At 37.1% G+C, this 13,134-nt stretch overlaps 1 protein-coding gene across 1 annotated transcript in view; it reads right to left on the bottom strand.

Moving 5' to 3' along the window:
- The window catches only part of CHN2 (chimerin 2), a 158,978-nt gene that overhangs the window by 79,982 nt on the left and 65,862 nt on the right, over window positions 1-13,134 (bottom strand). The window contains exons 2-3 of the mRNA XM_066195100.1: window positions 12,854-12,892; window positions 5,443-5,498 (exon numbers count right to left, since the gene is read on the bottom strand). Of these exons, the coding sequence (XP_066051197.1) occupies window positions 5,443-5,498; window positions 12,854-12,892 (95 nt within the window). The remainder of the gene's footprint in view (window positions 1-5,442; window positions 5,499-12,853; window positions 12,893-13,134) is intronic.

Below are 13,134 nucleotides of genomic sequence, written 5' to 3' on the forward strand. Positions count from 1 at the left end.
CATAAAGAGGATGATAAAAACACAATTAAAACATCAGCAATATTTTAAGAATTTGAAAATATAGGCTCCATTAAGTCTTATATGTACAAACATTTTCATTAACAAAAACAGTTTTCAGCACTATTCTGCTCATTTTCACTTAATTGCTGGCTAATGGGGTCTCTTGGTGTGTCACTGTGTGTGTTCTGAGGCTTCTTTCTAAGGGAAAGATAATATAATATTCTGAATTATCTCAGAGAAGCTCTCAGGACTGACAGTAAAAGACACCTCATGGCAGTGTCTGACTTTTTGCAGTAGAGTGATTTGAACAAGTGCCATGAAAATTCCCATTTACTCCCATTATTTACCACCAATTTTATGGCCAATTTCAATGCCCTATTACAGCTCTCTATTACTTTACCACAGCACAGAAATTGTTCTTGGAAAGATGAGGGCAGAGGCAGAGAGGAAATATTCAGCTTGTAAAGGTCACTAAGTGAGCAGAATAAGGGAATTCATGGAAGACTTATTGCAAGGATTAAATACTTATTATCCAGTCAGGTAAACTATTCAAATATCTTACTAAGGCTGAATTTTAACAACCTTGCTCAAACTTGCATAATCACAAGCTTTTCCTAACGTAACAGTATAAAGTATTGTTGTATCTGAAAGAAGGACTGATAAAAGTAACCACTGTTTTTAATATCGCAGTTGTTTAAATGATACTACTCCAATTACACTGTTCTCAGCTTGAATCCCATGCTTCAGAAGAAGCTTTGGTGAGAACTGAGCAAATATTAATTTGCAACAGTTCAGTTTCGGAAATGTGCAATAACCCTGTACATTTGCAGCTGGTAATGCACAAGATGGCAACAGCTTTAGAGACCTGCCAGTGACCATTTCAACAGCTATGCTCTATGAAATGCCATTATCTATACACTTGTTTTGATAAATCTAGGTAATGGATACCCAGAGGGTCAAAACAGTTTCTGACCCTCTGGATGGTTAAAGACTCTCAGCAGGACACTCTAAGATGCCATCATTATTTTAATCTCTTACAATGACTTAAGCAAAAAGAAAAAGGATTTTTTTTCAGAGAACAGTCTCCCTTTCATAATCATATTTGTTTTTAGTCAAGATACCATAATTTTTATACAGTAAAAGGCAGAAACAATAATCTCTATTGCTTCTGACACAACCTATTTGGAATTCAGAATGACAAGAAAGGCAATTAACTGACATTTTTCTACATAATAATATAAGTTAGGGCTCTAAGGCTTTGTCTACACTAGGGAAATTTAGACAAGTTTCTCAGTGTTGCTGACACTGGCTTGGCCAAGGCACTGTTAGGAATGTGGAAGGTCTAATGCAGACAAATTCACCAGTCTCAAAAATTGCTATCAGCAATTAAGGATTTCTTGGCACAGAATGGGAATACCATTCACAGGTATGAATATTTCTACAAAAATAATCCAAGAACTCATGAGTAAGACTCATTCCCTCTTTGAAAAAAATTTTGAATGTGCCTATTGTTTAACCAAAAATAGTCCAAAGTAATGTCACCATCCTTCCTTAATTCTATTACTTTGTTAAAGCCTCCATTTTTAAAAATTATATTTTAACTTTGAATAATCTACTCCTGAAATACTTCTTAAAATTAAGAATCATTTGACATGTTCATTTTGAATAAAACAAAGAAGTTGAAAGCTTGAGTTATTTTCTGAGCATGTAATTATTTCCTAAGCATTTCTGTAGAACAAACCCTAAAAGACACCTTATGAGTTCCTTGTGACATAGATTGGATTCTTTGGTTCCTATCACCACACCAATATTTAAAAGCTACTCCTCCACCTGAACAGTGCTTTTAAATGGAACTTTTTCTATTTAAAAGCTAAATCATTAAAACACTGCTGGAAGGAATATGGTTACAAATGAGGATATTGGCAGAAATCCAATGTTATTGGGAAGGTAGGATATTCACACTCGTCTGCTGCCAGTGGTGATTAATTAGAAGACGTTGGATACCTGAAGCCCGAATGGTTCATCCAATATTATTCCCATTGCAGGAACAACCTGCTTTTGCTGACAAGGTATTTATACAACCAAAGAAGAAAAGGCAAATCGTGATAGCAAAGCTCAAAGACACAAGGATATAAATGTTCATGTTTTATTTACAGGACCAGCTTTTAGTCTGGTGGTTTACATATCAGGAGAGGTGATTTTTGTCTCCACAGTATAGTTTATCAAGAAATCTGCACAAATTAGTAGACAGAAATGCAGAGCTCTGAGGCTAAAACCCCTGTGACTATGGAGCAACAGAGAAGTAATGGAAGAGCAAATGAACATGGAGAATGTGAAAGATGACAATGGAAAAGATGGAGGAATGATGAAAATGTTAAATGGTGAAAGAAAAAAGAACCTACGATCTTTGTTTATGTGTTGTTACAGATTCGGTTTGCAGCAGATGCTTTAATTTCCTTGCAAACAGTGTAGAATTTGCCAACTACGAAAGGCATCTTCCCCCAAGCGCGAGGGATTTCAACTTATTTGCAATTTTTAGATTTGTTTGAATTAGTCTGAATAATAAATTACACATGGAAATACCCTCGTCAAAGTCCACTTCCTATGATATGCACATGGGGAGACAAATCTTTTCTGTCAGCCACACATCCTGCTGACACCTTCTCTCCAAATACTGGATAAGCATCATTTAGTTGTGTACTAAATAACTACCCTGTTTCCAATTAATATATTTTCACAAACAACACAAAATTAGATTTTGAGATCTTTCTATGTAACTGGAAAACTCAGTATTAATAAAACACCGTCTTAGTGAAGCAAGCCTGTAAAATCATCACATGACACTGAAATCAAACTAGAATCAAGAAAAGCAGCCCAAAACACCCACCTTAAAGACTGTGTGCTAAAAAAATAGGTAGTTGGTGCCATAGGAGCAGAGTCCTGAATCTCCTCTTTAAAACAACCTGTGATGCTCTATAAAGCCACTGTGTAGTTCTACTTTAAAATATAAACTGATAATATGAACCACATATTTGTATATGTTGCCATCTTCTAGGTATGAGGACATCCCATCTGCCCCACCTCCCCAACTATATGCAAAAATAATGTACATCAGCAGTGTCATAGTAGTTTTTTGGCTCTTGGGTCAGAGAATGGTTTCTGGCAATCAGGCTGTGAACACATACAATTGAGCTACACAAAGAGTCAAAATCCAAGTAACAGGGACCAAAGATCATATTTGTGGGAATTCATACTGCTTTACATACCAATCACTAAATAAAGTCTCTGTACTTTCAGCTGTTTTACTAACTTAAAAATCCAAACAACTCAAAATAGGACTCTGCAGTCTATGAAGCGAGCAACTGAAAATTGTTCATTAGTTAGAACCAAACACCGGCTATGTGAAACAGACATCTTTTGCTTATTTTGTTATGTTCTGCTTTGTCAGTTATGTATTTATTTAATTAATATTATGTTTAATCTTTAATTAATTAATATGATTTTTTAAATTAATATGATCACTTCTTTGGAAGTGACCTGAAAAGGCACTAAATATGTATGGTCTTTAAACCTCAGGTAAAAAGTATAACTTCAGTTGTACATAAAATGGTCTTGAGTTCAAGGAAATAAGTTAAATACAGCACACTGGTAAGGAGTTCACAGCTGCACATTCACTCCCCTTGTGTGGATAATCTTGTTTCTAGAACAATAATACATTTGCTACACTACTTTGACTATTTTACTTTGATTCAAATTTTCTGTCATGGAGGCAAAATAGAAAATGTTTACATTTGAGTTAGCAAATAATGCATTTTGGATTAAATTTATACAGATTAATTTGTATTCTCACCAAGATGAGTTCATATTGTAGACAAGTAAGCATTCAGTGTTTATTAATCAGGTTTTCTAAAGACAAGTCCTTCCTCAAAGTAGTGAAATCGGTAAAATAGATAAACTATTATATCAAGAAAAGAAAGGAACTCCTCTAAGACTGTGCTGGAAGAAAATGAATTATTAACCTTAATTTTTTACCTTAAAAACTTTGTATTTTTATCTATACCATGACTAGTTTGATATCTGTTACGTGATATTAATTCAGTAAAAACCTTACTGTCCTCTCCTTTTAAGAATACCAGCCACAGAGACCTAACTGTCCTTTGGTTTGCATGAGGATTTCGGAGAGGAAGGTCTTGATGAAACCTGTCAGCACATGTGCAGTGAAGTCCCAGAGGGCTAGCACACACTTCTCCCCAAGCCTCATCTTTGACAGGGAAAAAGGACGGCACAAGAGTTCACCCACTCTGGTGTTCTGCTTGTCCTTCTTAGCATCCTCTGTATATGTCTTGAGACCATCCCAAACTGACAGGACTTGCAGACTTCCAGACTGAGGCCAAGAGCCTGCTCTCCCTGCCTGCCACTAGTGGAGGGCACTTGAGAGAAAAATGCAGAGCTCCCTTAGTTAAGGCTCTGGGTGGACTCAGGTAAACTGTACTCAATTCCTGCCTTTGCAATGGATTTTCTTCACGAACCTGTGCCTTGCTACAAAACCTCCTGCGTCACACAGAAGTGTTTTGAGACAGTATGTAAATGTTTGAGAGATGCTAGGACTCTGCTTTCATGGGCACACAGTGTGGGAAGCAGGAGAGAGCTCAGGATAATGTCTGGGAGTAGAGCTGTGTATCACACCATTAAGCTGTGGTTTCTTCCTGCACATCATCTTTTACATCCTGTTCAGTATTTCTGCTGCTAGTATCACATGTCTATTTGCACAAAATTTGTCCCTCACATTAGAGGAGATAAAGCTATTGCAGTTTTTTGGAAATGAGCAGAGACATCTACATGTTTTCCATTACTATTATGCTATGCAGGTTGATGAACTGACATACTAAAGCAAGTAGAAATGGAGAAATACAGAAGAAGAAAACAAGGGGACAAAATGACGCAGCTAAACCTGCAGCCCTGCAGATTTCTATATATTCTATATTCTTCAAAGTCTCTGTGAGAGAACAGAGCTCTCTGGCTATCATTTCAGTATTTTAACTTGAACATAGTACTTGGCAGGAAGCATTCAACAAACTGAAACTATGTGTATCATGTTGAAACACATCACACAGACGTTATTATGCAGATGCAGGAAGAAAAACACCTTTATTTTGACAAGGAAACTCAAAACTTTAGGTAGTACACTGAAAAGCACACTAAACAATGATGGGTAAGTACTTGTCTAATGGAGGTGCTTCTAGCGGTTGAATGAGGCTGCCAGTCCTAATTAGCAAATATTATCCAGCTATAATTAATCAACCTTAACAGAAATGATTATATAAAATAATGGCATAGAAAAGTTAAAGCAAATAATACCCACAGACCGTACAAAAGATTTTCTGGTAATCATATGCTGCTGACAATTCATCAGATATAACAAGATAGAGCAAAAGAACTGACCTCCCGAGGACAGATGATTCTCTTGGGACGTGGTGCCTCTTGTTGCAATTGATACACTGTCAAAGACAAAAATGTACAGATCATTAAAAGATGGCAACATACACAAACTTTTATTCAGATGAGTCTTTTTAGCCAGGGGCTGCAGAGAAAAATGCAAATGTAAAGACAGTGACAGCAAAATGAGGTATTTCAGTGTGTCTAAGTCATTTATATGAAAATTGGTTGTTGACTGGCAAATTAACTGAAGTGATCAATGCCTTAACTGTTAGAAGTATTATCCTTTAGTACTGGTTTTTACATTTCTATACCAGGGAAGACTAGCCAGAAAGACTTACTAGGTCTGTCTCAGGATAAAATCCCACTTTTGCATATACCATGCTGTAACAGCCCAAGAACAGAATGTTTACCAGTAACACAAGCAGTTTTTGTGACAGGCCAAGAAAAAGTTCAATACCTTTGAATGGGTTCATCACAATCTCATAATTTATTTCAAGATCTGCTGGCAATTACTGAGGAGCAGGCAAACATTTCTTTCAGAGCAACTATGCCCTATTCAAATGGCCCTGGATCAATTTTGCAAATCTTCTGAGGGCTGCAGGAGAGAGATCTGAGGCTAGGGGTAGTTGCTGCCTGGCCCCTAGACCCTTCACTGCATGTATTTAATGAGATCCTCTCCCTCCCTCCCACTCCAGAGTCGTGAGAAGAAGCTGACATGCAATGACAGTAATCAATTCCAGCACAGACAGACTGTCTCTCCGTAACTCCAGTAAAAATCCCAGAGGTTTGGATTGCCTCCCTCGAGAAAGGCCTTCTGTATGCTGACCTTCTTGTATTTGGAGAGATCATGTCGTGCCCATGAATTTTTTTTTTAATGTTTCCAGGCCACATTTATTCACAATATTAGTGAAGCTCAGAATCATGCCCGGAAAGGTGGGAGATTATGGGAGGAATCGAAATGTCTCTAGGTTTGATAAACACAGAAGCCCTGTTGCAGAAAGTGAATTGAAAAGGCAGGTGTTAGCCCTCAGCACCTTTTCCCACCTTCTGCACCTTATATTTAAATGGGGCTAGAGGCAACGGAATCTGGGAAGTGGGGAAATCCTCAGCTTGCACCCAAGTTTGTCACACAGACTTGATGGGACATGAAAGCTTTGGGAGGTCCTGCATTCTGCTCATGTCAAAGTGGAAAAACCCATAACCTCTTTAACCAATCCAACCTTCATCCTGGTTCCTTGGAGAGGCACAGAAAGACAGTCCATCATTTCTTATATTACCTACCAATTTTAATGCTGGATGTGATCCAGCTCTAAATTTCTACTAAGGCTTCGGATTTAGTCTGTATCATTCAACACTGTCAGATCTCCTGCTACTTTTGCACAAGATTTATGATAACTTGATAATATTTTGATGACTCCATGATAAATATGGTCTTTTTTACCTCTTGTAATTATGTGACTAAAATTCAAAGACTTCTACTCTTTTTTAATCTACTCTTTTGTGATCTTGTATGTCTGAATAAAGTGTTAAACAATGTATGAAAATTTTGTTCAAAAATCACAGATTGTTTTTTAACACTCTGATTATTCTGGAGCCCAATATCATGATTTTAGAATTAACTTCTGAATGTCTGAAACGAGCATAACCATTGATTAAGCAAGTTAATGATGCTTAATACTAAACACATCAAGAGGAAAATAACAACTTTTTCCTTCCAGTGGAGAGAAGGAACTCTAAAGATTCAAAATATGCATGGCAAGAATATGACTGCTTCTCATTTAAAGTAAATTATCTATTTCCCCAAATAATTAATTTGAATTTTAACTGAAAAATCATACTTCATAAAAATTCTATTTTTCAATAATGAAATCTGTTAAACATTGACTGACACAGCAAATTAAGCTAGTGGAGCTGTTTCTAAGACAGCTTTGATAAGACTGATGCAAAACAAGTTGTTCCGAAGAACACACAGGAAGCCTATCTTGTGATCAGCTGCATTTTTGAGAAATGAAAAAAGCAAAGCGCTCTCTAACATGACCAAAAGGATCTCTAAGGCTGATAACACTGAAGAAACAATGGTGGGGAGAAGAGTCAGCATTTCACAAAACAAAGGAAGGAATGATTAACAGGAAAGGGCAGATACATACATGAAAGACCTGAAAGGAAACAAAAAACTGGATGCTTATAGGGTGTAGTGGGATACATCAGTGTAAGGATTCACGATGAGTGCAAGGAAGACAAATCAACTTAACAACTGTATTTTGAATAGACTGGAAAATGTTGCTGTCATTTTCAGAGAAAGGCAGGTAATTAATCTGCACAGTAATATAAACTGAGAAACATATCTGATTTAGAAATACATCAAAAGAAGACATAGTAAGATTATTACTATCCAAATAAATAATTAAAAATTATGTGCTAAATGTACTGGATGAGAAAATGGCCCAAGCATGATCAAGACTTCTGTGAATGGTGGTAACCACAGAAAATGTCACAAATAGGAAATGGTTTCTTCTGAAAGACAAAAGATTTGCTCGTATTAACTTTAAATTGATAGTCATTAAGCTGACAGAAAGACAAACCAGTGGAGGAAGATACAGAATCACTAGATGCAGGGAGAAAAGGCAGACTGGGAGCAGAGAAAGGACTGAAAACCACCAGTGGCACTGTGGTAAGGGACACTGAGCAGCTCTGTGGGAGACAAACAACAGAGAAGAGACAGACAGACAGACGCTCGGCTGCCAAGGATGCCCAGTAAAGACATGCAGCAAGGCAAGGGTGGAGAAGGTAAAACAGTGAAAGTTCCGTTAAGTGGAAAACAAGGAAGGCAGTATCTCACAGACTAAGGCATTAAGAAGCAAAGCCAGTGCTTTGGTACGTGACCCTACCAAAAGCTGTGTTTTCCTTTAGAAAGGTCTCTGCAGTATCTGCTTCAAATGATTGCTATGAGGAAGGCTGATAATGGGCTATGAATACAGTGCAGTATTATGGCTAAGGTGACTTGAGAAAAATGTGCCCTACAGCTAAGTTCCAATGAGCACAGACACCTCATTAAGTGACCTCATTTTCAGAAGTGCTGAACATCCTGCAGCTCTGCCTGATCTCATTATACACTTTTTCCAAAGTGCTGGGCACTCACACTGAGGCTGACATTGCTGAGACCCCAGCACAGTCCAGGGGATGGTCAGAGATTCAGAAGGCACACGTCCCTCACCTACTTGCTCAAATGACAAACAATCCTTGCCTTTCTGCCTCATTTTCCCATCTCTGAAAATCTTAAAACAGAATTCAATGTATAAGACCATGGTTAAGTGAAATAATAGAAAAACACATTTAATGCAGTGGCAAGCAGTGATTGACATCTGACCCAGTCAATTCCAGCATTTAGAACTGACAGGCAGGTTACAAACCCACTGTGATCACAGAAAAGATGACACTCGAACATAATGATGCATTATTATTTTAGCCCTGAGAAAATTAACCTTATAAAAAGTCAATCGCATGCAAAAAGAAAATGTATTATCACTGCTCTCAGAGAACTGCATCAGACTGGGAGTGTTTTTTTGTTCAGCATCAGATGCAAATGAAATGCACAGTAATAGTGCACATTAAACATGAGGCAAAAATGCAGCACTGCAACAGAAAAATGCAGTAGCCTCTATTTGACCCTTCAACATCTTTATACTATGAATAGCTTGCCAGCATTCATAGTATAATAATCACATTGGAACTTACAGTGTTAACAAAACTTAGATTTAATATTGAATTACTTGAGGAACATTTCTTTGAGATGTAAAGTAGCTGGTTAGAATGTATCTTTCTCTCTTTTGTTCCCGTTACAGCACAAGTCTTGTCTCAGGGGATGAAACAGGGAAATTCTACAGTATTTTTTCGGAAGACCTGTCTAATTCCAAAATCCAATCTGCCTAAGAAACACACAAAAATCAACACTTACTCCTTTTCTGCCAGGGAAGAAGAGCTATCACCTGTTTCTTCCTACCTTTTTTTAAAAAAATTATTCTGCAGTGTGTTAGGACCTCAAGCTTGCTTTCTCCTTTAACTCACCTATGATGAGTGTTCAGTGATGCTCCAGCGGAGAGGAAAAATTCCTATCACCACTTTTACCAAGCAGCAAGGAAACATACCGCCTTCTGTCTCCGAATGTTTTGCAGAGTTCCTTAGTTTTACCTCCTCAGCCTCATCTCAGTCAGGCATTTTCTATCCATGTGCTGAGCTTGAACAATATGAGCTGTCCTATTTCTGCAGGATTACTCACATGCTTAATTAGGAACCTAAGTGCTTGGCTGAAACAAAGACTTAATTTCTAACAAAAATGAGTCTCGGACACTGTGCCTATTATTTCATGAAGGACAGAAGGCAGAGAAACTTCGTGAGGAGCTGAAGCATGGCATCAGCTGATGCTCTGTGCCTTGCCACTTAGCTTCCCACCAACACACAGATCTTGAATAATGCAAACATTGAAGTGGCATTGACACATGACTGACTCAGCACATGCTAATCTCAACAGGGGTAAATGGAGGAAAAGAGTGGTTTCACATCTCTTCAAAATTGAAGCACATATGTGCTGAGGCTAGAGACAAGCAACGACTATGCTCTTTCAGTCAAACCAATTGCCTGCTCCTCCCAATAAGGATAAGGTGAGCAAGTTCTCCTCTAAGAGGACAGTGCAGTACTGGAGCAGGTTACCCACAAAGGTGGCAGAAGCTCCACTCTTGCAGGTTTTCAAGACTCAGTTATGTAAAGCCATGGCTGTTCTACTCTAGAGCCAGCAATAGTCATGGGAAGCTGGATCAGCTCACCCCAGAAGCCCTGCCAACCCACATTCTGTGATTCTTATCTTTCTTTGTTTACTACCTCAGTGATGGTAAAATGGCAAAATACCATTTTCTATAATACTTCCAACATATGGCAGACTACAAAAAGAAATCTGTTATTGGAATGATACAAGAAATCTGTTATTTGTTGATCTTCTCAGGTAAAAATGCAATCAAACCCACTGTCTAAAGACTGCTGGCTGCTAGAAACTTTCCAAACTTTTTCCCAGGTTCCTTCCTGTTAATACAAAATTGTTCTTGCCATTTCTTTTATTGTCTGTGTCCCAGGGCTATCAGAAAAAGTCTGAAAATCTTTGTGACCGGTGAAGTCTATGTGAAATTCTAACAATTCTTCATAAGCAAGTAAGGATCTTCTGCACTGGAAATGTCCCTGTTTTCTAAATACAGCTGAATCAAATTTGTACATTATGTCAAAACAGTAAGGATTGAGTTCTGAAAACTGTTGCACTTTGATTAGTATTTGTCCATGGACACGTGTAAGACTGTTTATTTGAATACTTCGTCTGTATAAACAGGAAAATCTGGAGTTTCCTTCTAAGCCTTTGTTTAGAAGCTAGAAGGATTGAAGCCTTGATCTTGATGTCAATAAAAGGCAACACAGTCACCTAAAGTTATCCAGGACATAAAATAAGAAATCAAAACAGTATGCAAAGTATCTTACTGACATGTTAGCAAACTTTAAAAGTTACTAGGTAAAATACAATGAAAATCATTGTCAAATAGGCAGTAAACTCAAAGTGTTAAGCATGAAATATATACATAAGTTAAAACTGTCATGAGATAGGACAGCAGATTGAATCATAGACAAACACTATTGCTGGACATAACCCCTATAATTAATTTACCAGATCACAATTCTTCTTGCTGAGTAAAGAAGCATACATTACCTACCACTGCAAAGAAAAATGTTTATCTGTGGCTAAGCAGTCTCAGCAGTAAATCTTTCTAAACCTAAATTATTTTCTGCATTTTGGAGCTGTGCAACTTTTCCCAAGGTTATTCATGCATGGAGTTTAGACACTGAGACCCTGATTTTGTCATTACCACAATATTGGCATCCTACATACAGTAGAATAGGAAATTATATATTCATAGACTATTTATTCGTTCTGGTTGGGCTGGATTTCTTTATTTTCCATTTAAAAAAAATGTTTCCTTGGACTACATGTAAGCTATTGGATAAAAGTAACCAAACTTCTTCACTGCATGCAGTGATCTGTCTGCTGCACAACTGGGGCAACTAAGAGCAAGTAAATAAATGTATGTGCTTATTTCCTGACTTTTTAATGAAAACTTTCTGCTAAATAGGAAGTATCTGTCATTTGAAATGCTGCTCTTCTCAGAGTCAACGGAAGTTTTTTCATTGATTTTGAGTAAGCCAGCTTCCTCTTTTTAAAAAAATCACTCAACTCTCTGCTTCTTTTCAAGTACTCAGCAAAGAATGCTGGAATGGTCTAACATTCTTGATGACTTTTTAGGAGGTTTCTCTTACGTGTTCAAAACGTTACAACAACAACAACAACAAAGTATCTAGAAAACAGTTTTCTGAGAAGCAAGTTTTGTACTTTAATGGCGTATTCAAATTTTGGTTGAAAAAAATCCCAGTCCATTCTGGGTCAAAATGTCATTCTTAGGTAATACAGAGGTGATGTCTTTGAAGTCAGCAAGACAGTTTAATGTGTATTTAAGTGAAGTCGACAAGTTTATTCTAGTCTTTAAAATTACACATGAACATGCATGTAGCTACTGTGATCATTGTCTTTTTGTAGTTGCATTTTGGTAATGGCACTGTACTGAATTTGCCACAATAAAAGAGATGACTTTTGCTTAGGATAGTTCTGCCTCTGAAAATAAACAGAATTAAACAATTCTCTATACCCAAAGCTACACTCTTATTAAAGTTCCAGGAAAGATTTAAAATAAAAGATCAAATTTAAAGGCTATCTTTAATGAGGGATTTAAAAGCCAATATTTTGTCTTAGATCTGTGCTACTCTATTAGAAAATACATTTGGAACAAAGCAAAAGAGCATAAAATATGCACTTCTGCACTGCACTCTATGTAAATGATTTTTCTAAAGGCAGACAGGAAGGTTCAAAGAGCTGATAATGCTGTCTCCAACTTCTAAACCACCACTTCAAAAATCAGCTTCTATTGCTAAGGATCAAAAATATTATTATCTTAAAGTGATTTGGTGACCCATATAAAAAGACAAGTATTCTCAAGCCTGACCTTTAGTAAACATACAAAGCATTAACCTCTACCTCTGAAAACCTTCCTGAAAATCTCAGCAGAGAAACCATGAAATCCAGGAGCTGCACACTTGTAAGGCAATGGAGGGAATCTTGCACACATAATCCTGATGCCCTTGTTCCATGGAAATCCATAAAAGTTCAAGTTCTGCTGCTGTCCCATAAAATAATTTGTACAAGCATCTAGTACATTTATGTTTTTCTTCCAAAAAAAACCAAACCAAAACAAAACAAAAGAGAAAAGAGCTAACAGTGACTGACACCTTGGCAAGACACTAAGATTATTCAAATTGCTTGTATACTCACAGTATGATTTCCATATTGGAGGTTGGTATTCTTCAGCATCTAAAATAGAAACAAAAAGGGAGAAAGAAATCAGTCATTTGGCCACTGGGTCAAACTGTCAGCATGCATTTTTCTGCTGAGAGACCTCTACTTGTCAGCAAAATTCACATTTCTTTCCCAAGAGAGATGGATAGCCTATTTACAGTACAGTTTGCTATGTGAGAGAAGAATACAAATTTCAACCACTTGTGGATACAATGTGTTTTTCCCAAGTTATTCAACTGTATAAGAAATTAATTTTT

This window comes from Chamaea fasciata, unplaced genomic scaffold, assembly GCF_029207755.1.
Source record: "Chamaea fasciata isolate MVZ Bird 193981 ecotype frontalis unplaced genomic scaffold, bChaFas1.0.hap1 SCAF_1, whole genome shotgun sequence".
In the NCBI taxonomy this organism is placed as follows: Eukaryota; Metazoa; Chordata; class Aves; order Passeriformes; family Sylviidae; genus Chamaea; species Chamaea fasciata.